Source organism: Fringilla coelebs (assembly GCF_963513975.1).
Source record: "Fringilla coelebs genome assembly, chromosome: 2".
Taxonomy (NCBI): domain Eukaryota; kingdom Metazoa; phylum Chordata; class Aves; order Passeriformes; family Fringillidae; genus Fringilla; species Fringilla coelebs.
The window spans coordinates 26860974-26885994 of NC_140029.1; the positions used below are offsets into that span (position 1 = coordinate 26860974).

At 42.8% G+C, this 25021-nt stretch overlaps 2 protein-coding genes across 3 annotated transcripts in view; one reads left to right on the top strand and one right to left on the bottom strand.

Annotated features, from left to right (window-relative positions):
- Positions 1-16675, top strand: part of TMEM255B (transmembrane protein 255B) — a gene marked incomplete at its 5' end in the record, with an annotated part of 66078 nt that extends 49403 nt beyond the window's left edge. Inside the window, 5 exons of the mRNA XM_084226939.1 lie at positions 424-504; positions 4631-4716; positions 7405-7564; positions 13475-13618; positions 16383-16675. Coding sequence (XP_084083065.1) covers positions 424-504; positions 4631-4716; positions 7405-7564; positions 13475-13618; positions 16383-16550 — 639 coding nt within the window. The 3' untranslated portion in view covers positions 16551-16675. The remainder of the gene's footprint in view (positions 1-423; positions 505-4630; positions 4717-7404; positions 7565-13474; positions 13619-16382) is intronic.
- A 4190-nt stretch (positions 16676-20865) lies between these two features.
- The window catches only part of GAS6 (growth arrest specific 6), a 39866-nt gene continuing 35710 nt past the window's right edge, over positions 20866-25021 (bottom strand). The window contains exons 14-15 of one of the 2 annotated variants that reach the window (XM_084226113.1): positions 24780-25005; positions 20866-21405 (exon numbers count right to left, since the gene is read on the bottom strand). In XM_084226113.1, coding sequence (XP_084082239.1) covers positions 21248-21405; positions 24780-25005 — 384 coding nt within the window. In that variant the 3' untranslated portion in view covers positions 20866-21247. The remainder of the gene's footprint in view (positions 21406-24779; positions 25006-25021) is intronic. The other variant, XM_084226114.1, reaches the window with a different exon arrangement.

Sequence of the window (25021 nt, forward strand, 5' to 3'; positions counted from 1 at the left end):
CATTGTTGAAATTCTTTAAAAAGAAAGTCCAATATCTTGAAAACAACCTGCAAAATAAATCTTGGTTCTTAGGTAAGAAACTGCATCAGAAAAAAGAATGACTGGACCATTGTCAGAGCGGTACTATTTGACATCGAGTGTCGTTAAGTAGTACGATGTCAAGTAGTTAAATGCCAGAGGCGATGTCTTTTACAGAAAAATAGATGATACTCACATATCTTAGAGGTGAGTGAGGATGGAAAATGTAACCCTGAGGAGAGCCATTCAGGAAAGAAAGCCAACACAGGGGATCTGAGCCTTTTACCCAAGTGACTGTACTGCTTCAGCTCCACAGAGCTGTAAGCATCCTCATGGGGACATGGACATGGTGCCTTCCACCTCCTCCAAACCAATTACTTATTTTGGCTGTTTTTCTCTTTACAGGAACCCAGACCTCTGTATAACAAAAGATGCCAGTTTTATTCAAGTGGAATAGGATTCCTATATGATGCCTACCAGACTGAGGTAAACAAACTCACCTCATCATGTGTTCATTTCTGCTGCGCTGGGGAGGAGCAAGGGAGATGTTTGAGAGCATGTTCGTGCATGTAGATCATGGGTAGAGAGAAATGCCACTGTTTTTCTCCCACAAGTGACTCTCTGCTTACCCAGGCTTCTGGTGATTTAAAATCACTACAGTCAGTGAGGTTTTGAGTCATCATCAGTGTTTGTATCCAGTACTTTACTCTGGGGTTGGAATGATTCCTAGTCCACCCATGCTGTAGAATAACTCTCTGGAATGTGTTTGTCCCATTAGCATCTTCCTCTAATGTAGGGGGATACAATATAACAAATTAAAGGTAGTGTAGAAAGTGACCTTACCCCTAAGGAGGTGCAGCTGAGCGAATTATTAGAAATTAGGAACAGGCCTGACTCTAACAGGCTGCAGCTGTAGCCAATAAGAAGAAGAGTGTTATAAAAGAGTGGGTTGGTTGGTTGAGGGGGAATTGGAGTCAGTTGGCTACTGTGAGAGGAAGGAAGAGTCAGTGCTTAGAGGGGCTGCCTATGAGAAACATTGAGGAGGTATGAAACTTTAGCAATATGGAACCTTTGCAATATAATGGCAATAGAATCTTTGTGATATAACGACAGCACTTTAAGAAAGCTTTTGTAGACTCTGAGTGGAATAGGAAATATCTAAATTAATCCATTTGTATTCTCCAGAAGACTTTAAATCTCTGTATTTATCCAGCATGGGTGAAGAGCATCAGTAGTTTGAATGCAGCATTTTTATTATCTCAGTGTGGTCAGCAAAGTGCCCATATCCAAATGGCTGGCTTCCTGAGAAGTCCAGAGTTAGTTTCTTTTCCTATTTTATTATTGTGGTAAATTGGTGGGAGTGAATAGAAAAGTGCAATGGAGAACAGCTAAACAGTGGTATAACTTTCAACAAGCCAGTTGTTCTTCATCACCATTCCCACCATAGCTAGGAAAAGGTGGATGGGGAATGGTACGACTAATATTTCTAGAAAGCTTAGTGACGTGTACTAGCAGGTTAAGCAGCTCCTTAAATCTAGCTGCTAGGGCATCCTGCTGTTGATTCCAGAAAATGTATGGCAAAAATATTTCCCTAATCTCATGTAAAAGACCAACCCAGAAAAACTTTTTAAGAGTGACAACACCCTTTCCTGTAAGATTTACTCCTTCCTCTTCTAAAGCGTGCATGCACACTCAGACTCAGACATGGCCTGAGAAATGCTTCTGATTCCTGTAATGAGAATGTGGTTGGCATCCCACTGACCACAATTCCTTGCAGGTGATCCCAGCCTCAGGCTTCTGGCCAGATGGTTTTCCATAGCTCTGCTGGTTCTGGGAATGTCTAAACTTGGGCCACCCAGAGCTCCTTCCTCTATTCTGGAAAAAAACCAAACCCTGTGTCTTTTAGAAGCGTAGGTAGTTTCTAATAACATTCTTGTCTGGCTCTCCACTGATTTAGAGTCAGTGTATACTAATTCAGAGTTAGGAATTCATAGCATTTATACTTGGCTTTTGCTTTTCCAAAGGTTGCCAGGTAGTGAGCAGGGGGCATGCTCTGCATGCCAGGCAAACACTTAACTGGAAAAGCAGATTGTTTACTGACTGCAAGTTTCCTTTTGATTGACATCTCTCACCTGTAAGTGATCTCTAGCTCATTTGGTCTGCCTGTTTCAGTTCTCTTTGCTCAAAGCAGAAAGAGTTTGATTTACTGGCAATTACTATGACAGGAGAACACATCTTCTATTGGTGCTGAGGAGATAATAAATCACAAATGTCCAGGACATGAAAAAGCTGTGTGTCTGGTCACTGAAATGAAATAATAGGTCTTGACATGCAGAACACCCACAAACAGCCTGTTTCCACCACCTTTGCTCACACCACACACTAATTTGTTTATTTGCTGTTCTCCTAAAAAGGAGTGTCTTGTTCTATGCATGTTTTAAAAATGCAGTGATAAAAATAGATAACTACAGTAACTTCCTAGGCCAGAAATATGTGTCTCGTAGTGTAGAAGCCAAAAACATGTTTAAGGTCATGCTGATCTCCCTGTTTTGTGCTTCTAGCCTTCTCCATTAAAACAGGCAGACTGGCTTTTATTAATGCTTGGAGAGAGAAAAACTACTTTTATTTTCTATCAGAAGTGGTCCCCAAACCATGCATCAGAACAAACCCCTTTTTAGCAGCCCATTCCATCTTATAAAGCCCTCCTATCCCAATCATGCATGTGTAACGGGAAAAGGGTACTTTAACTCTGCAGATCCTGGGCCATTGTCGCTGCATAGGGGAGGTAAAAACCAAACTCTGAAGATCCACTGAATGCAAAAGTAGAGGGCATCCCATAAAATGGCTGAGGTAGCACACTGTGATCCAGGATTGGTTTTCAACTTGCTTTGAGAAGTAGCCATGTGGGATTCAATTACTGCCTTGATTAAGCTGATGCTGTCAGTGACAGTAAGTTCTCCTCTTCTGCAGTCAACTGCAGCTCAGGCTGACAGCTGCAGCTGAATGTGACTTCAGGCCAACAAAGCCCTTAGGTTACACTCCAGTAAGTTCAGACACAATAGAGCAATGGTGATGAAACAAGGTCCTGTCTCAGGGTGAGATGTCCTTGTGACAAGTGCGATGTGCCTGTATCAAATTGTGAGCTCCATTTCCGGATTGCAACCTAGACTGAGACTGTTCTTTTATTACCTACCATTTTAGGATAGAAGAGCTGATTTGTATGAGACACTAACCACAGGTACAGCCTTGTCCTGAGCAGCAAAGCAATCCCAAGGAATCATTTTAATCTCCTTCTTACATTAGTTTTGTTACCTATCTTCCACTGCTTGATCAAATCCTGCTAAGGACAAGTGTAGCAAGTTGAAGATCAGTTGTGAGCTGAACTTGCTCTGTTGCTGAGTGTGTGTGTTTAAGGCTTTCCTTTTTGCTGGGAACAAGCATGTGAGGAGTACAAACTTATCAACAGTGACAGCTTTCTACTAAAAGGATGCGCAGATCCAGGACTTAGGAAGTGAGAAACATCTAGTTTAACATCTCTTGTTGACATTATTCCATAGAGAAACACATTCGTGGCTAAGCCAGAGCTTAGCCTGAGTCTGATAAACTTGTCAAAAGCAGGCTTGTATTCCTAAGCATGCTCCTTCTACTTTTTCATTATGAGAAGTTTTCCATTTAATAATATATTTTAATTGCGTTTTGTGAACAAAATAGTTCTCAGTGGTTACAGAGATTTTTTTTTCCCTATCAAATACAAGCTATAGAAAGAATGTATTTTCTGATTGCTAGCTTTTAAAACCTGACAGCTCTCCAGGATTTCAAAGTCAATAAGCTAAAATTCTCAGGGGAAAAAAACCCCAAAACCTTATATAAAGTATTTCAAGTGGTCTGTAGTGCCAACTAGAAGTGATTAATGCTTACCCTACTTAAGGAGTCATTAAAATGATTTTGTGTCTGGATGGAGAGTGGCTTACGTGTGTGCCTGCCTTTATTGTTCTAACATCTGTCCATCCCTGCAACTCCTCCTCACATAAATAAACCTTTTCAGTTTTGAATTTGAGAGCCTGCAATAAATGATACTTATTTGCTGGAGTGCTTGCTTCTTTTCTGAATTATTCTGTTTGTGGGTTTGAAGATTATTCTTGCTGTTATTCATAATTACTTCCTTCTTCAGGAGGATTTCACTAAAAGGGGAGAGCTCCCATTTATTGGAAGCTGTTCAGATAAATCGGCTTCCTTGCCATTTCCCCACTATAATAGACTGGTTTTCTTATCCACTTCAGTGTTTGCTGTAGTGTATCTCCCCAGACCCACAGTCAGCTTGTCACAGCTGTGGAGATCTGAATCTCCTGGCTGCACACTCTGGGTCTCAGCAGAATAGCACCAGGCCATGCAGCAAAGTGCTTGAAAACTCTGGCAGCCCTGGCTTCAGGCTGGTCCTGGTCCTTCTGGCTTCCAGTCATGAGTTTTGGAATCTCAGGATCTTTCTGCACAACAGGTAATACGACTTGACAATGTTATAGTAGCTGGGGGTGTTTTTGTGGTCAGTACAGTAGGATGATTCATACAACACTGAAACGTTGAGCATCAAAGTAAGTTTCTGCTTTTTTGGCAGGTTACATGTCATACTTTAAACAGCAAGTGCCAGCTGAAAGTGAAGAGTAACACATGCTATTGCTGTGATCTGTACAATTGTGAGAAGTAAGTACCTGTGTGCATTCTGTGGCCTCTGAGAAATTCTTGGTTGGTTGTCCTTGTAACTGGTAAGGCATGAAGAGGTAACGCAAGGAGCTTGTACGCTGACAAATCCAGTTTCTCTGCAACTGAAGTCCAGCACAAAGTATGTCAGGAGTTGTTCGTTAGTGTTGGTATTATTTCAGCTTCTTTTTCTTTGAATATGTCCATAAGCTTTTTGCTGTGTGATCAAAACTGATCCCTGCTAAGATATACTTTGGTCTGGCAATGCATTTTTCCCATTAGATTTACTTGGCTCACCCTTTTCACATCTCACTGTCATAGAATCACAGAATGGTTTGGGTTGGAAGGGACCTTCAAGACCATCTGGTTCCAACTCCCCTGCCATGGGCTTGGACACCTTCCACCGGACCAGGCTGCTCAGAGCCTCATCCAATCTGGCCTTGAACACTTCCACTAATGGGGCATCCACAACTTCTCTGGGCCATCTGTTCCAGTGTCTCACCACCTTCACAGTGAGGAATTTCTTCCTAGTATCTAAATCTTCCCTGGTTTTGTTTAAAACCATTCTCCCTTGTCTTATCTCTACCTGCTTTTGTATATCATCTTACCATGCACTCTCATGCAACCTCTGCAACTCTCTGTAGTTCAGCCACAGTCACTTTTCCATCTTTCCCCCTGTGTATTTCTCATCTTTCTTCCTTCCCACATCTATTTTATTTTGGTTTTGCCTCCTCTTCACGTGCTAGCAGCCCTGAATAACCCCAGTCCTCTGTAGGACTTGGCTAGTGTGATGCCAGACATAACATTTTAGGTGTAGGGAAACAAGGTGGGAGCAGTCAAGTTTCTACACAAGGCTTCTGCATGAAAAGGTAGCTTTTAGCCAGATGATAGCTCAACTAAAGAAGTAAAAGAACATTTGGGACTAGAGGGAAATGATTTATGCAGATGGGGACACAAAGTAAATGAATGTCTATGAAATGGAATAAAATCCTTTGTAGAGTCTTTTGCTTATGTAAGAAATGTTAAATCTGGACATGACAGAGGTGTACAAAACAAGTGGGAAAGTTAGAGAATGCTCAACTTTGGTACCTTTTCTGTAACAGATGATGGAACATCATGTTTGCAATGCAGTATGTGAGAATGCTTCCTTCTATGGTACACAGCTAATGCCTGCATGTTAACACTGAACCAACCAGCCCAACTCAACACAGAAAAGAACAGGACTGTTAAACAGGTGAAAGTATTAGGAGTTGTCAAAAAAAGTGACTGAAACTGTTGCTTAAAGTAACCACAAAGAGAGATCAGGCATATTTCCCTTTCAGATGGAGATTGTTCTAAGACATTGAGTTTATTTGAAACACTTGGGACTGCTCACTGCTGTGACATTATCCAATTATATATTAAGTGTGTGTGTTCTCCCATTGTCAACATTCTACAGTGGACAGCAAGATCTTATGGCACTGGCATGGACAAATCCAGGGTAAATAAGCAGTCTTGCTGCTCTGGAGACTTGGCAATTCCAGTTCACAGTATGGCTAGAGAGAAGCAGGAAGAGGCACAGGCCCACTAAGTGATTTGTTGTTAGCCTAGAATAGACTAAGGCAGGATTGTAAACCAAATTTCTCCAGTCTCGTGGCAGCTGAAGCTGTAGGTTTATTTAGTTAAGATGAGCTCATGGCAGGGCTCAGGTGAACTCAACAGTAGTGGTTCTTCAGGGCCAGAACCATGACCTGAAGCCATTGATTGGATCTTTCCAGAAGTTACTGTGCCTGGCTTGGTTCTTCCCAGAAATGTTGTGGACTGCTCTGCAGAGCTTTCCCCTAACCACACATGCACTGGGGATGGGGGAACAGAAGAGTGAACACAAACTGCTCACTTCTGGTTTCCACCATAATCTGATGGCACTTTGGCAATTTCCTAATGGTGGAAAAACAGGCTTGGCATTTAAAAAAATCTTTCCTACTCAAATAGCTGCCCTAGAAGATCATTAGTGGGCTAAAATTAAGGTAGGTACTGGAAAGAACTGCAGGAACCTGTGGTTTCAAATTTTGCAGTAGGATATTTCTGGCTTTTGGCAAGACAATGAGGTATAACTTCACCACATGCCTGATTTACAATAACCAATGTGGTGTAGAAATATGAACAAAGATTTCTGGATAGCACAATCCTGAGTGTAAAGACATCTTTATACTGTGCTGTGTTGCGTTAATTTGGAACCCCAGACACCATAAACAAATGTAGCTAGCTGGCAATATCTCCCTTCCTGTAGCTGAACTAATGCTTAAGCAACTTGCCTTCCCCAATTTTTGAGATGCCAGCAGATTTCTAGGTGAGCTGGGAAAAAAAAAGCAAAGCTAAGCAAGCTTTATCTGGTAGCTAAATAGAAAGGACAGCCTCCATATACCAAGATTATGTCTCTGTTTAGAGACACTAAACAAAAAATAAAGAAGGGTTTATGGTGGTGGTTTAACCGCCACCAATCAGCCAAACTAGGGTTGGATTGCATTTGATGCTGGCCTTAGCAGAGCCAGTTTTTCAGCATGGCTTTCTCCAGTTCTTCTGAGCAGTTTTTAGTGGGAGCATGGGTGTAGTACTTTGCCAAAGAGGAAAGCAAGCAGGAAGGAGTCAGATCCTGTATTGTGTGTGAAACCATTCCCATTGCAGTGACATTGTCTCTGCATTCTCTTTCAGTTCAGACCAGTCCTCCAGCTACTACGAATTTCTTGGTGTGAGCAGCTGTCAGGATGTGCTCCACCTGTACAGACTGTTGTGGTCCTCCACAGTCCTCAACATCATTGGCTTGTTCCTGGGGATTATCACAGCAGCCATTCTTGGGGCATTTAAAGACATGGTAAGGCTCACAGTCTTTTGCCTCATGTGAGGGCTTTCTGCATGTTGGCATTATCAAATTAAGACCAAGGAAGTATAAACGTACAAAGGAGATGCTTTAAATGGGTTTCCAGGGTGTTGTGGGAGTCTGGAATGTGAGCCATGGCAGCAGGTACCAAGAGTGTAACCCAGGTTCTTGTTAATATCTCCCTTGGAGCAGATTAGAATGAAACAACACTTAATATCACTGCTTTTAAATAAACAATGTAGGGTTTCTTATAAAGCAATTTGGTTGCAAAGGAAAACAGTTATGGACCCGGTTTGGTGGCTATCTACAGTAATACAAGATTAAAGCATTGCAATATGAAAGTGCAACAACATCACCCAAGAAAGAGAGAGAGGACAGGAGTGTGAGGATCTCACCACCCACAAGAGACAAGGCTTGGTTGCTGTGCAGCCTTGGTCAAGGTGGTGGTCGCTGACCACGTATGTCTGGTGGTGGAGAGAAATCCCCAGAACACAGCATCTAGTGGGTCTATATTCACTCTGGTTCAGGTGGGAATGCTCAGGTACCTCCCACTAGGCGGGGAGCTTGACATAATGTGAATTATGGGATGCTTTGGGAATCCTTGACACCTTCTAAGACAGCATAGCTGCCCATCCTAGCAGCAGTTGAGTCAGTTATGTCCCATCAGTAGAGATAAAGACTCTGAGACCATAAGCAAATGTCCTGAATTCCCGGGGTGGGGGAAGGGGAAGGGGACCCCCAAAACCCAGCGAGAGACCACAAATTAGCATGACAATGGGAACAATCCATCTCCACAGGGTCCAGCTCCTATCTCACTCACAATCCATCATTCACCCTGTGCCTTATCAGATCAGAGGTTTAGCCATTACACACCCGAAAGTTCACCTCCTCCAGCTCAGCTGAGTGCCTTGGGGTCTCAACAAATGGAGGTATGTTTTGAGTCATTGTCCCTTAACAATTCAGCCTCTCTCATGGATTTATACCTTTAGGCAAAGCTTTTGCCAGCTGTTCACAGCTAAGTGAGTCAAGCCTGGTCAAATACATGAATGGAGGAAAAATACCACAACAGTGTGAACAAATGCTGGCAATTCAATTAGTGGCATATTTTTTTCCCTTCTAATTCATCGCAGAATGTGTGGGCCAGCAGGGAGTCTGAGGATGCTAGTTTGTAGCTAACATGTATAAGTCAAGTCCTACGTGTGACTGCTCAGGCTTGTGTAGTTCTTTTCCCTTAGAATGGGGGTGAATTCTGAAGTACCAGTTAAATTTTTATTTAAACAGTTGTGTGCTTGGGACACTTCAACATCCTCTTTTGTTTCACTAAGGAATGCTGCCTTCTAACTTCTCCCTGTGCCACACCACCGTGCTGTGCTTGTGTGGACCACAGCATTCAGAAGAGACTGTGCAGTGAATGGGATTCTCCAATAAAATCCCTCATTTGCCTGGGTTTACTGGCAAAGGGTGGAGTTGCTGTTCCTGGGATTATCACTGTCAGTGGCCCTGTTTGCTAAAGCAATGCCTAAACACCAAGCAAGGGCCTCATGATTTCCTAGGCTCTCAGAAGAGTAGTAGAACTAAATGGGCAGAGGCATAGAGATGGAGGTGAAATGCAGCAACCAAAGGGAGGTGTGATAGCAGCATGGGCTGTCTTAGATCCATGATGTGTCTGGTCACTGTTGCAGAGGAGAAAATTGAATAGAAGGATGGGTAACATGAAAAAAAGAGAGCAGGCAAGAGAAGGCATGAAAGATAGCTGAGAGAGCAGGCAAGAGAGATGAGCTGTACATCAGGACAGGAGGGGGAGCAGAGTGGCAGGAAGGGGCTGCTCAGAGCTGGCACCCAGTCAGAGCCAAAGATCCAGGCAGACTCGAGGCCATCAGGCCTGACAGCACCGACCACCCAGCATTCCTTAGGAAGCATGCCCCGGCTATCTGCAATGTGCTTAAAATCATATTTAAAGTAGAGCAGGCCATGTGAATTGCTTGAAATTCACCTTTGTTAAGAGTTGCAACATTTCCTGGAAATATTCCTCTGTCCAGCTTAAGCCAAACAAGAGCCCTGAGCTGTCACGTGTAAGAAATGTGCAGCTGAGCTCTCCTTTATGCAGGGGACTCCTGCAAGGAATTGGTAACAGATTGCAGCCAGCCACTGAAGACTTGCAGCTGCCCAAAGTGAGTAGAAAGCAGTTTTCCCATCTTAATTCACCCCCTCCCTGTGAGAGGAGCAGAAGGGGAACAGAAACAACCACAGTGGGAAATGCAGGGAAGAGCAGCTTGCGTGTGGAGTGAAGGCAGCTATCATCTACAGTAAGTTTTTGGGAGAGCACTGCAACTTAGGGCCCCTAAATGTTTTCTCCTGCCTAGCAGATGGGTGTGAGTGCAACTGTGGGAAGCATGCAGAGAGCCAGCTTGAGTCCACCTAACCTGTCTTGCTCAAACCTAAGCTTGCATGAGATTTGGGCTGATGCTTTGATACAGCTCTGTGCTTTGCAGGGCCATCACTGCACTGCTCGTGAGGAACACCGAGCCAAGGAGCTGTTCCTGGGAGAACTGCAGTCTCCATGATCTGGAACATTCCCTTGCTGGGAGGCAGAGCCTGGGTCATGGTCTGGGTCCTCTGACTGGGCAGCATAAAACCATGGAGGGAAATGACAGCAGCAGGGGATGTGCAGCTTGACCCCTTGTTTAGCTGGAGTGAGTCTGTCAGGGCTCCAACTAAAAACCTCATCTGAATAAGCTGCTCAATGTCTCCACTGAGTGTGAGCAGAAAAAGGATGTCATAGTTCAAGGGAAAGATGAGTTTTTGTCAGTCACCTCAGCTATGCTCGTGAAAGCCTTACTAAAGCAGCAATCCAAAATGCAATGACCGCTCCTTGCTCCTGCCTGTGCTTTATCAGGGTTCTTTTGAGTTAGTACCAGAAATAATTTCCTAATCTGCTGCTCCCTTTCCTTACAAAAGGAGTGACTCTTGGGGGAAGACGGGGGCCAAGAAAACATCAAGTAGAAGAGGAAGAGAAAGGGGCATGGGACTGAAATAAAAAGAGGGAAAAAAAAAACCCTTTAAAGTATGTGAGAGAACTATTTACTTTGCTTTAAGATGTCACCTTCTCACATAAATGCTCACTGGCATTTTGCAGGGAGAACTGCAAAGCCCTCTGAAATGCCTCGCAGCATTGCTTTGGGATTGACTTCCAGAAAACACAAGGCCAGGCTGACTAGTCACACAAAAAACATCATGTTTATCTCTGGGGAATGCCGGCAGCCAAACCGTGTTACAAAGGGGAGAGTTTGCAAAACAGTGCCCTTTCCTTTAAACCCATCATATTTCCTGGACAGAAAAAAAGTGTTGTTTTGGTTATTTGGGCTTTTCTTTCTTGTGACAAATTCCCTGCAGATCCTGGCATGCTCCTCTGATCTCCTTTTAAGATCTACAGCATGCTTGGATAAAGGACATGGAGGCAGTTACCTTCAAGACACCTCTAACAAAAAAGCAGATCAAGATATTGCATCAAGAGATGTAGTCGAGGTACCCAAAATGATAACACACTGTGATTATTTCTTACAGAAGTTGCAGGTAAAGAATTACATGGAAAATTTCACTTGCTGATGAGGAGTTAATCTAGAAATTCCCTTCCCTGTCCTGGTGTTCATTTGATGACTTCTGGATGTTTTTCTGACACACCTTGCCAAGGAATCTGCCTGCCCTGAGTTTAGGACTGCATTAATCTGAACTACTGATAGTCCCGAGGGGAGGATGGGGGGGTGGGAAGGGGATGCCTTTTAAAATTTGTTTTAATTAGTCTCTTTCTTGCAGTTCTTAAAGGAATCTGAACAGATTAAATAGCATTGCTTTATCCCCTCTCCTCTTCCTTCACCCTGCTCTAAAAAGGAAAGTGAAATGAAGTCCTAATTACTGATCTACTTGCCATGGGTTTATGTCTTAGCACTCATGCAACTGCAGGTGCAGTCTGATGTGAAAAGAAGCTGGAGGTCAGATATAAATGCTCTGGCAGGTCTGTGTGAGGCCAGTGAGCTGAGTGAGCTGGCACTGTTAGCTAGTTCATAGCTCCTTATCTCTTTGACTTGGGTGTTGGTGCAGTTTAGAACGTCTCAACCCACCCATGTATTTTAGGTAATTTAACACACAGTAATTACTGGAATACTTGATAAAAGCATCCAACCAGCTTCAGTAACCACAAATTGTTGCTGGCCCTGGGCTGAGACCAGATAGCATGATAATAAGGTGCTTTGAATTAGTAGGTGTGGAATGGATGACTCCCCAAAATTGTCTTCTAGGAGTGTTGAGATGTTCATCCTTAGCAATTAGAGAGCATTGCTCTGTGGGTGGATGGAATGTGAGAGGACTGAGAGAGGTTCTTAAGAGAAGAAGCCAAAGGGGGTCACACAGCACCCAAAGAGACCCACACCAGAAAGTTGGTGACAGATGCAGAACAGGCTCCTATATTTCACATCTGTGGGTAAAGTTTCTTGACTCATTTATGTCAGAGGGGTCTGATTTTATCCCTCTTCTGAGGGAGGAAGGGTGCACTCTGGGGCTGTGCACTGCCCCCAAACCTTTGGGTCTGAAGTAAGTAGGTTACCTGCTCCTGAGGCAGTGTCTTTTCCCCACCATATCCACCCAGCAGGGCAGGTAGAAAGGTGGGTACATTGCAGATGAGTATTTTGAGGAGGGTGCCTTGAAGCTGAGAGACTTGCCTTCTGTGAAATAAGCTCTCTGCCTTTGATCCCAGCCTTTCTCCATGCTACCTCCTGAAATGCCAGATTTCCCCAGGCAACTAAGGCCTAGATTTTTTTTCAGTAACTTTATGTGGTACATCAGTAACCTAGATGATGTTTTCCATGTACAAACACAATTAATATACCTCTTTCTCAATCACAGAGAGATCTCACACTATCTCCAGAGGGTGCAGTGGTTTATCTCTCCCACTGATAAATTTGAAAGAAAGTGCAAAAAAAAAAAAAAGAATCCTGGCTGCTGCTTTTAGCAGTTGTCTGGCAACTTCCATATTTTATTATTTCAGTGAAAAGAAAATTCCATGCTCTCATGTGGAGGAATATGCTAACAAAAACAAAGGAAATAAAAGAAACCACTGGATTAATCTCATGAAAATATTTCACAAAGCTCTGTTGCTCTGCTGTCCTTCGCAAATTGTTATATAGCAGAGGGTTTTAGGGTTTAACACAAACCCTCTTTCACATCCAGCTTTTGATCTTTCTTCCTGACCAAGACTTTTTAGCTGGTTAAATGTGAGCTATTACTTCTTCATTCAAACTTCATTTTGCACTGTAATTAAAAGACATGCCAATAAAGGCATGAGAGACGGATTTTCTGCAGTAGGAATGAGGTAAGCACATTGAGAGTGATGCTGGAGAGCCAGCAGCAAACTCCATTTCCCAAATGAGAGTGAGCTGTGAAAGAAGAGCAACTGGTCTGGAAAGGGAGATCTAGATAAGTCTGTGTAGGAAAGCAGAGAAAAAAGACTTGAAGGCATCAGATAGTTGCTGTTGGAAGGAGTCAGCAGCAAATGCTGAAGGACTTGGTGTTTGGTGCTGGATTGAATAAGAAGAGGCAGCCAAAGCTGTATGCTGTGCACTTCAGGGTGTCTTGGATCTGGAGTCCTGCCAGTGCTTCTGTAACTGTTGCTAGGGAAGCACCAGCAGCCTTTTTCCAAGGGAAGAAGATTAAAATAGCTGTGTATTTTTACTCAGAAAATTCATTCCGGATACACCCTCCTCTCATTCTGTCTGCTGGTTTTTTGTACTACTGGTATTGTGTTGGAAAATAGAAAGCTGTTAAATTGTCTTGTTGCTTGTGTTAGGAGCAGCTCCTGCTCCAGCCCCCTCTACATTGTACTGATATATTGTTGTCTTGTGTGCTCAACAGGTACCTCTGTCCCAAATTGCCTTCAGTGCTGCACCTCCTCCTCAGATCCTGTACAATCCTGCCCAGCAGATCCTGACCTACGCTGGGTTCTGTCCTTCTGCAGCAACAATTTCTACCTATCCCTCCTACCCACTGCCTCTTCAGGTACAGTACAAACACACACCCTTCTCACACCATCACAAAAGCATTAGCTGCTACTCAGCACAAACTCTGCAGATGTAGGTCTTAGCTGGATCTGTGGGATGCCTTAGGTTTGTCTGTGGGATGCCTTAGTCTGTGCCTAGTTTTCTGGTCTGTTCTCAGACCTCAGGATTTCTCTGGCTGTCCTTTGGACTCTTACCTGCTGATGAGGTAAGAGTTGCCAAGAGTACAGAGAGAAGGGAACAGAAGCACATGAAATCGGGCTGAAAAGATTCATGTAAGTAGTCATGAGGATCCATTGTGACTGCTCACTGCTCAGCCCTGTGTCCACTGAGAAACAGAAATACACTGCATTTACCCCAAATTCTTATCTGCACTCCAAAATAAACACCGTTATTTCCCTAAATTTCTACTTTTTCAAGTAAGTCTGTTCATTTATCTTCCTTCACTTTCATAACATTACGAGGCAGACACCATGAGCTGTCCCCAAGTCAGGAGAGGTTAGTAAGAAACACTGGGATCCACTGGGATGGTTAGTAAAAAACAGTAGGAAAACTTTACTCTATTCCTGGTGAAAAAAGTAAAAGCAAGCCACCTCCCTGTATGTATGAGATCATTATGTTGCTGTTTGGAGAAAAGTAATTTTTGCATCAGTATATGAATTTTCAAAAATAATAAACTTATTCAGAGGTACAAATTGTGAATAATGGAAGTAGGCATGATTAGGAACAGCCAGAAGCTTAACTGTCATCTGCTTCCATTGCTTGAGAGCTGTGGGCTGAATACATGGGGCTGGAGGCCCAAGGTCTTCATGTTCCATCTAAGTGCTTCATGCTGCTGGATTCAGACCTTCACAAGCCCTGCTCAGACGGCTGTAGTCCTTAATCCCAGTCTGGGATTCATCTGACTGAACTCAGGGGCTGTTGGCATGTAGGGATCTAGTTCTGCCTGATAATGAGATCAAGTAGCCACCTGTTCCCTACTGTTACTCTGAGAGTGTCCAGGTTCAGGTCTCATTGTCCCTGGGTCACATCTGTAGGGATGTCTGGGATATCCCATGGCATTCCAAAAGGGCTGCACACTTAGATGTGAGGAACTGAACTAAGTTTTAGCTGTCCACAGAGTAGAAGACCCTGACTGAGCTGGTCTAACCTTTAGAGTCACTAGTGGATTATCTCAGGTTAAAGATATACGACATTCATTCCTGGTCCTTTGCTGAATGCAGTATCTCACTGAAAAAAATGCTTGCCAGAGAGGTAAAGTCTATAAAAGAAATTAACCATATGGGAAAAAGAAATGGTGATAGCAGGAATGCATTTTGAAAGGATGTAACCAGCATTTCTTTTGTTTACTGTGACACATGCCAACAAAATAATACAACCCTTACTGGTACAGTTCAGCCACAACTAGTCTTGGTAACAGGCCAGCCAGCTGGGCAGGTAATGGTCCTGATTAGCTGGGCAGGGTCTGGTGGTGATGACAGCACTTATGAGTTGTGCCAGTTATTCCTGCTAGAGAGAACTCGCTGCAGAAGCAATTCCAGGCAAACAGATGGAAGCAGTGGTTGCAGATTGAGAGGGGAGGGAAGCAACAACTCTGAAATAAATAAATAAAGCCCCAAGCCAACCCAAAACCACAACACCTAAGTTTGGAGGTGATGTATCTAGCAGGTCTGTCAGTGTACCTGCACTGCCTCAGAGAGCTAAAGGGCGTAGACAAGCCTTCCTGTTGGCATCTCACTCACTAAGTCACTGTGTGGTACAAATGCAGGACAACATTCTTCTTGCCAGGAGGGTTTGACCCAGCAGCCCCTGCTCACATGGAGCCCCATGGAGGAAGCAAACACCTTGGCATGGGGTCTGCCAGCCCTGAGATGCCATTGTCCAAGGGCAGCCCTGGCCTTCTAGGTTGTGGCTATTAATTTTTTTTAGCAGCAGGGAACATCACTTGTCCAGATTTTTCATTTCCCTTGAAAAAGATACATGATTACCTTATCTTGTTTTTAAATTCCAGGCACTTAAAGTTCACTTTAAAGTCTGAACTTGAGCGGAGCTGAGCCCGAGTCTTCAGACTGGCATGTGCTGGCATATGAGAGGAGGAGTAAAATCCTCACCCTCTTGAAATCAGTGATAAAACTTGGTTTAAACCAGTAGTAGGGTTTTATCCAGAATACGATTCCCTACATGCATTCCTTTGTTTTAATGAACCCTGCTTGTTTCTGAAGATGGGCTGCTTCCCAAGCTCTGTTTATTTAATGTGCCTTTTTCAGGCAAAGCCCCATCATAGCTGACTGCCAAAGAAGGAAACACATGCCCACCTGTAAAATTTTCTCTTAAGAGGAATCTGCATTTGGCAAATAATTATGCAAGTATTATAACTGAGATTAATTACATCTGAGGTAATTTAAATTTCACAGTGAGGCCTGGAAAGGAGCAGCCACACATAACCTAATCAGTCAGTCAGGTGCTGTGCCTCACCCAGGAAGCCAAGCATCTTTTCCTGCAGAAATTCCTGTTCTGCTGTATTGCCTAGCTGTCTGCACAATGTCTATTAAAAATGACTTGGTTTACAGATGGAATCTCTTGTTTCACTAGACACCGTCATTGCTACACTTAAGCAGGTGCTTTAGAACTAAAGGTAATGTTGTGCTGCAATGCATGAGAAATTCAATCGTGGAGCTTATTACATAACACATGGCAAACAACACAAAGCTGCAATGGGGTGGTAATCCTTTACTGAAGAAGTTATTTTTCCTTGTCTGATACAGCCTGCCAGCAATTTTCCAGGAACATCATCTACTGACATTTCTTTATCAGAAGAAACTCAGCCTCCGTCTCAGTCCAGCTCCAGCTATGGTCTTCCCCCAAATGCTCCAGCCCTCTATACACCAACTTACTGCTTGCCCGGGGAAAAGCCTCCACCATATGCACCATAGAACAAAGAAATTATTTTAGTAGCTGGTAGGCTTTTATTTTGTTTTAAAGAAACTTCTGGAAACTGTGCTGTGCAGGCACTAGACTTCCCAAAGGAGCCCAGCACAGAGTGTTATTGCCACTCTGCTTTTACCCACATCTCCCTGTGGGCAGGGCAGAGCCCTGGAGCTGTGAAGGCAGGCACATCACCACTCAGTGTGCCTGCAGTCAGATGTAGCAGAACTTTCTGGCTACTGTAAGCATGAGATGTTTCCCTCCCAGTCCACTGCAGAATAGATTTTCTTCAAGAGGAAAATTAAGAAAATACTCCAGATATGTGTTCTGCTTTCATGAACCAGTATTGAGGGGTTTTAGCCTGTGTTGTCTGAGTGAGTAGCCGGGAGCTCCCAGAGTCAATAATTTTGGGTAGCAAGAGTTTGTTTGCTTGTAGTGTTTAATAACTCTTCTGGTGAAAGTGTTGTACCAATAAAGTGTGGCAATTATTTTACAATAAAGTTGACTGTGTATATTTATACTATCCTAAGGCTGTGTATCTTTGGAAGGAAAGGAAAACAAAAGAACAGAGGAAGAAGTACTCTATCAAATAGTTTCTATTTTCAAGTTTCAGATAAAAAGGCTAATTCTGTTTGGACTGTTTTAGCTGAACTTTGTGCCAGTCTAGTCTTCATAATAAAATGTCATGTTAATGCACTAAAAATATCATTTCCAGATGTGTATTTTAGGCTACACTTTAGTGTTCAAATTAATTCTTTTCTAGTCAAAAGAGCACCACAATCAAAATCATTTTAGGTTAAATGCCTCTTACTTATTTTTAAGTTAATCCAAGACCTAATGCAGGTCTTTCACAATGACTGAAACAGAGTGGATGAAAGGAATGAAGGGGCCCAATTCCTTTTTTAATGTATTTATTTTCTCCAAAGCCTAAGCAACAATACCTTTGGCAGTGCCACTGACAGGAAAAAAGCCATGTCTCTGTTGTCTGCACCCTGCCTCCTCACCACGCACCACATTAGCTGGGATTCCTTTTGGCACACACCTGCCATATTTTGGGACAGGGGTACTTACAAACAGCATGAAAACCCATCTAAATGCTGCATCCCTTCACTGCATTTTGCTCCTGCAGGAAGGGTGTTGGTGCTGCTTGCTCCATAGATCTTACAGTCTAGACAGCAATGAAGCTCTAGAAATTTCCTGAAATGCCAAAGAGTAAAAGAGGGAATGGAAGGTATTTCTCATTAACATTTTAAGCAGCTGCTCTGTATTATGAAGATATTGAAAAAAACTAAATAAACAAAACCAGCTTACTTGACAGTTGCCTTTGAAAAGAAGAGACACCATCAGACCTGCTTAAAATGGAAAAAAGAGTGATCATCCTTTTGCATAATACTTTGCAACTTGCAAAAAATATCTGTTAATTCATGTGTTTTACCTCTATGTATAAAAAGCAGATTCAGTACTGATACAGGTAAGAAGAAAGATTAATTTATATGGACCATAAAAGCCACCTTTTGTTCAATTAAGGTTTTTCTGAGATGCAAAGTTTTAGGCCAGTGATGAGGTGCCTTATGTGTATTGTTGACAAGGTGAGTTATATGAATGTGGCTGAGAAAGAGAAGTCAGAAAAGAGATCATTTGTTTTGTTTCAAACATTAATTTAATGCATCCCAAATGCTTAGTTCTTGTGCAAGTACACGCTGTGAAAAGCACAGTCACTCTGATTATGAAGTGAAGCTACACATTTACTTCTTTTTACTTGCTATGAATACTACCAGGGGAACCACCTGGGTCCATTTTGAGGACTCAAAGTCCAGAACAGACTTGATCCCTTTGGGTTAAACACCTAGACTAACTGAACAAGGATGAAATCAATGTTTCTCTTGGGTTGAAGCAAGTGACTGAGAAGGAATGAAGGAATGCTTATTGCAGCAACCTCTTCTTCCAAACCTTTCTCCAGTATGGTACTGCAGTAGGGTATTAAAAAAAATCATTTTTAGACTCTGCCCCCCCTTTCCCCCCCACCTCTTCTGTCATTCTCCAGACTGAGAAATTCGGAGTTTCTCTTCTAAACCACATTTTGAGTCAGGGTGCGTTGTGGTCTATGCAAAATATTTACACATACGTGCACACATATGCAAACTTCAGGAGCAATCTCTGCTCTGAATTAGAGAATTAAATGCTCTTGTACACGTGACATTTAGTATGGAACTGCAGAGTACTGTAACATACCACAGGATTCACCTTTCCAGGACCCAAAATAATTCTGGCCACATAAATAGTGTCACTTACATTAACACAAAAGTCAGACATGTTTGTGATTCATTTATGCCACATGGTAGCTTTTTGGGGACTACCACAGAGATTTTACCAAAATTCCAGACATGAAGCTATTTTGCTAGGTTGTTTCATTTGAAAAGAACAACATAAAGCAGTGCTTGTTTCATCTTGGTTTAAAAATAGGTGTCTTCCAAAACTGTATTTTTTTTCAGTGGAGTTACTCCAAGTCTAAAAGATGGGAGATTTTTGTGGTTGAACCCCAGCTGGCAGCCCAGCCCCAGGCAGCCACTCACTCATTCTCCCTTGCTGGGACTGGGGAGGGAATCAGAGAGGTAAAAGTGAGAAACCTCATGGGCTGAGATAGAGACAGTTTAATAGGTAAAGGAAAAGCCACACACACCAGCAAAGCAGAGCAAGGAATTCATCCACCACTTCCCTTGAGCCGGCAGGTGTTCAGACATCTCCAGGAAAGCTGGGAAACGTCACATGGAACAGTGACTTGGGAAGACAAAGACCGTCACTCTAAGTGTCCCTCCCCTTCCCCTTTTGTCCACCAGCTTTATGTGCTGATCATGAGGCCACATGGTGTGGGATATCCCTCTGGTCACTTGTGATCAGCTGTCCCAGCTGTGTCCTCTCCCAACTCCTTGTGCATCCCCAGCCCCCTCACTGATGGGGTAAGAAACTAAAACATCCCAGAGTTATCAACATTGTTTCCAGCACAAGCCCAAACTACAGCCCCATACTGGATCACAAATTGATCCAGAGTAATCAGTGGTAACATAAAGCACTTTCAGGAACAAGGTGGTGTCCCTTGCTCAACTAAAAAAAAGCAAAAACATAGAACTACTCCTGGGCTTTCCTATCCAGTAAGTTATTACTGTCTAGTGGGAAATTTCCTTTCAAACTTGTGTCTGGTCAGAGCTGACAGTAAGTCCTTCTCCAAGTATAAATGAGTAGGTTGGTCCAAAGTGATAAGTTCTGTTCTTTTCTGCCCTACTGCATTACTGCTGATTGTTTTAGTTATGATAAGAAGCTATGATGCCATGTCTAATGGCTAATAGAGTACCTTCCTCTTCTCTGCTAAATAAAGCAGGGATCCTTGATAGAAAATATGCTTGGAATAGTCTTCCCCTTCTTGCCTCTTTTCCTCTGGGACAGCTGTATCTTCACAGTTTGGTCACAGATGTTGCTGCACATGAAGATTATTAGACTAATGTGTTATCTCCTTATCTGTTTAGGGAAAACATAACATGACTGACCAAGAATAATTTATAAAAGACCTTGTAGAATTCGACCTTTTTCATGCTAATCCTCTGAAGGATACTGTAACCTTAGCCACCCAATGCTTGGATTTTGCACCGCAGCATATACCAATATTACTCAGTTTATTAATTTGATGCAAGACAAGGACCAAATAAAACAAGATTTAAGTGACTCAAGAGAGACTAGGCAAAGCCCATCCCAACTTCAGAAGGATAGCTGAAAAACTGAACACACTTTATGGTTCTAAAACCTTTCCTACATCACTGCTCCCAGTAGGCTCACAGTGAATGAGCCAACCTAAAAATGCAGCAGCAAAAATATGTCATCACCAGATAATATTCCCCAATTCTCAACACCTCATCATTTACTCCAACAGCTATTGACACAAAAACTGTATGGCTTTCAACTTCTTGAGTAGTTTCTTCTAAATGTTTTCTGCTGACCCAACTTCATTTTCCATTTTCTGTTGACCAAGAGTTTTTCTAAAGGTCACAACTGAGTCTTTTTTTCTGTGGTACCAGAAAGAGAAGCTCTAGCAGTAAGAATAGCAGCCACCATTTGCTCTGCAGCTGAGAAAATATGAAATATATGAAATACTGATGGAAGCATATAAACCCCCAACCCTCAACCTCAAAGCCCTTCCCCTCTCCCAGTGTAACCTCCAGATCAGGCACAGTCTGAGTCACTGTCTCCAAATAACAGAATGCAGAATAATCTCAGTACAGGTAAATTAAAAACTTGTATGTAAATATTTTATTCTCTCATATTTTGCAAATCAGAAAGCAGTATTTGGTAATAAAAAATAATACAGAATTATTATTTTTCTTCCAGTCCACACTCATATATTACCAGGTTTCCCACATTACAGATGAAACTCTCTTACAGTCTAAAGATAGTATTCACTTTCAGTACATTCTGTACTTTTGACTTATTTAATATTAGTCTTCTGAACTATTTACAAATATATTACAACCTTTAAACCTCAAAGCAAAGAGTATTTCAATAATCAATCTGACATAAGGATCAGTAGCTTCTACATAACTTCAGTGTTTGAGAGAAACTATACACGCAGTGCGGTAGATCTGAATAATTTATATCTTTTAAAAAAAGAAAAGCACTGAAAGTTTCTGAGTATAAAACTTTCGCATTGCAGTGGTACCTACTGACCCTCCTGGACTGGAGGACAGGAATGTGAGGTGATGTCACTGTGCTTGTAGAGAGCCTCATCCAAGTCCAGTGCTGTGTTGCTCAGCTTGAGGGTCATGCAACCGTGGTAGGAGGCGGTGACCGGAGTGGAGGTGACAGGAATGTCTGCGTCTGTCGGAAAGGGGAGATAAATATCTCTGACAGCTGCCTTTAAACAAATACCTGCCCTGCCTAGGCTCAGATGGCTATCACTTCAAAGAGTTCATGCTCACCTCTTTCCATGCTGGCGTTTCTACCTCCCCCTGCCCCCTCGCCAGAAGGCAAGAGCACAATCCCAGAGTGAGGAAAACACCATCTGTTCTGGTGCACAAAAGCCCTTCTCCCAGGCTGAACCCTTCCTCAGCTGCTCTGTGCCCCTGCAAGGCCTCCTGGATGAAACCTTGTGCTGCACAGCAGCAAGGCTTCACTGCAGTGGCACAATGTGTTCACACAGCTCCATGTTTTCGCCCCTCCATCTCCAAACCCTCTGCTTTGTTACTGGTAGCGATGTTAGACCTCCCTCGAATGCTCTTTCTCTTCAAAATAGCTTCCAAAAGATTACAGGAAGAACTTTATGACAGGAAAGCACTTCCCATGTGCTGCCTCTACTATTTGCTGGACTCATCTTAACCATGGTTTTGCTGTGTATGACTACAGGAAGGTTGCTGGCCTTCATCAGCAAGGTGCTGGAATGCATCAGTTGAATTGGTCAGACTAATGAGACTAATTTTTACTGTGGAGATCCACTGTTCTTTTAATCAGTTTACCAGAGACAGAAAACAGATGGCAAGGAAGAAGACACTAAGTACAATCCAATAGACTAGAGGAAATTAGTCAATCTTACTACTAACTTCTGTAATATCATATACACACTGACTGTAAACAAACAAAAACCCAACACAATAACATAGCGACAAGAAAATCTACATGAGCTCTGTCCTCTACCTTTCCCCAAAGGTTTTTAGTTTATTTACAACCCAAAGCTGACCCAATCAAACTGGTTGTGCAATGGAAAATAATGAATGCCTCAAAGAATATTTAACTTCGCCGTGATTCAGGTAGCTAAATAAATCACTTATCTTTACATCGGAGCAAGGACAACTTGAACAATAGGTTGTCCTGTTGACCCAAGATTATATGAAATTTAAAGTGTTCTGCCTGGAGATATGCAGGGCTGATGTGCTCAGACACAGCTCAGACAGAATCTAGGACTGAGTGGGAGAGAGAACATTTGTGGGAGATCTGTAAGCCACAAAGAAATACTATAAACCTCTTCAGCTTCCTGGGGGAGAGCTACCATTGCTCAGTAGTTGCTTTATTTAGTGATGTTATCTATTTCCCATTCCTCCCCATTTACCAAAGTTTATCTGCAAAGTCTGCTTAAAGGAATGCAGCATTTCTGTCGTAATATCTCACATGAATGTAAACTAAATTTTGAGTCAGAAGAGTTGAAGTTGTGACTTAACAACTTGAAGGCTTGTCTAAGGAATCAAGCAGATTGCTATCACATGTGCCACAGGGCTGACTGAAAGACAGTGTGGGCTTTCAGATGGATTTTTAAGAGAGTAAAAGGAAATTAACTTTTTTAATTGTATTGTAAATTATGTGAAATATTTCATTTTCTGTTATGACTAGAAATGGATCTGTCCAAAATGTGGTCATGTAAAGATTTGGAAGCCTAGTTTAAAGGTTTCTTCACCTTGGTGAATGCATATTTTCTGAAAAATCACCTATGCATCACATAAATTACATAATTAAGAATTTACCAGAGCTGAAAACCCTATAGAAAATGTAATTAATGTCTACATGTTCCCTCTTATCTGTTGAAGCTCTAAGTAGTATTTCTTCCACATCTGCAACACTAGCTGTGTTTAGGATCAGACAATACATATTTGGATCCAGAATTCTTTCTTTCTTTCTTTGTGGCAAATGGAATAAAGACGTGAAGTTTGACCACTATACTGTTTTTTCCACAGGGTATGGAAGCACGGAAAAACTAAAAACTACGTAATGTTTTCAAAATCTGAATGAGCCAAAGTCACTCAGATCTGACCATTTGGTATTGTTACTTAACCCAGAGTGATTAATCCAACTGAAGTGCTGAAATGTTTATTTATTTGGCAGATGACAGTGTTTCTCATGCAAGTGCCGGGTTCCTCTCAATGGCAAAAGCAGAGTGCTGGCAGAAATTCCCGTTGCTAAGCACAACAGATCAAAGAGGGGATAGCAGCTAAACCTACAGCAGCCAGCTGAGCCTGGGCTGCCACAGCCATATAGCTCACCCTTAGCTCTGGCAAGTTAAAACCAGGGCTGCTCCCAGCACAGGTAGTCTGAGCAAACCACAGAGAACCTGGGGCACTGACAGAATGGGATGATTTTCTGAGCTGTGGAAGCCTCCATTGTGCATCTGAGAGCAGCTTAAAAGAAAGCAGGCAACCTCTCTTGACTGTGCAATGGCCAGCTTAGATAATTTAATCAGAGAGTAGAAAATGTCATGTTTGGGATTTCAGCCTTGTTCCTGCCACTGTGTGAATGTCCCAGAGGATGTGGCCTCCCCCTTTCAGGTGTGACTGGAGCCATTTGTATCATCAACATAAATCCTCTGTAAACTCTTGCCCCTGGTGAGGACAGCCACACCACGTGTCCTAGAACATGTGGCACCTCAGCCACCCTGTTCCAGCCTGACTGCTTCAGCACCTCACAAGAGGCCAACATTTGCACCTCTCCCTTGCTTGGGCAAGTAAGGGCAAGGTTTTGCTTAGCTGCTGGCATCATGTGCACCAGAGACATAAGTGCGTTTAATAGCATTCCTCAGCAGAAGGGACTGATAAACCTGTTCAGGCAGAACAAGAAACAAACTCCCAAACTTGGCCAAAATTCATGATTCAGATGAAAGTTTGATCTTACAGGTTCAGAAGAGAGGAGCAGACTGACCTTCCAGAAGAAACCCTGTTGCTGCTGAGAAGCCAGAGAGACACTATAGATGGTGTTAACCCCTTGGTTGTGCCTTACATGCCCCTTGCTGGGAGGCAGTCAGTTAACTGTGTCATGCTGTGATCACTTCAAAGAGGGCATCAGCCAGGGAGAATCCCCACACTGGGCTTCCCAAGTTTCAGGCAAAGCATCTTGAGGCCCTAGTACTCCCCTCAAGGAGTGCTCCCACAGATTCATTACATAATTAAGGACTGCAGGAACCTGTAGCCCAGCTCCTATGGATTTTACCAGGTTTAAGATATTAACCCAGTTTACAGCAATCCTTCAGATTAAATTATTGTTGAACAAGCAAGACCTTCTCTTTCTATTTTTGCCTCCAGCAGCCCTCAGGACATAATCATTCAAGGAAAGTGCAACCCCAGATCCACTATGTTCCTGCATTGCAGACAAAGCCTGCTCAAGCAGAAACAGAGAAGGACTCTCACAGCTTGAACAGAAACAGTTTTCCTGACTCCCAGCTCAGCAAAGCTAGTTGGAAGTCTGTGGCCCAGGGTACAAAACTGGAGGCTCACCTGGCAATCCTCCCACGTATGTCTTCGTTGACTGCAAAGAGCTCTCCAGGATGGACAGACTGTCCTCCAACTCAGAGATGCTCAGTTCACTCTCTCCTGCTACCCCATCTACCCTCAGGGATAAGTGATCTTTCTTGAGGAGGATGTCTACAGAGTGTTCCTTTTTATCACAGAGATTTATTGCCAGTCTGGACACAACTGTGTTCTCCAAGGCCACGATGATAAACTGAACAGCAAGGGAA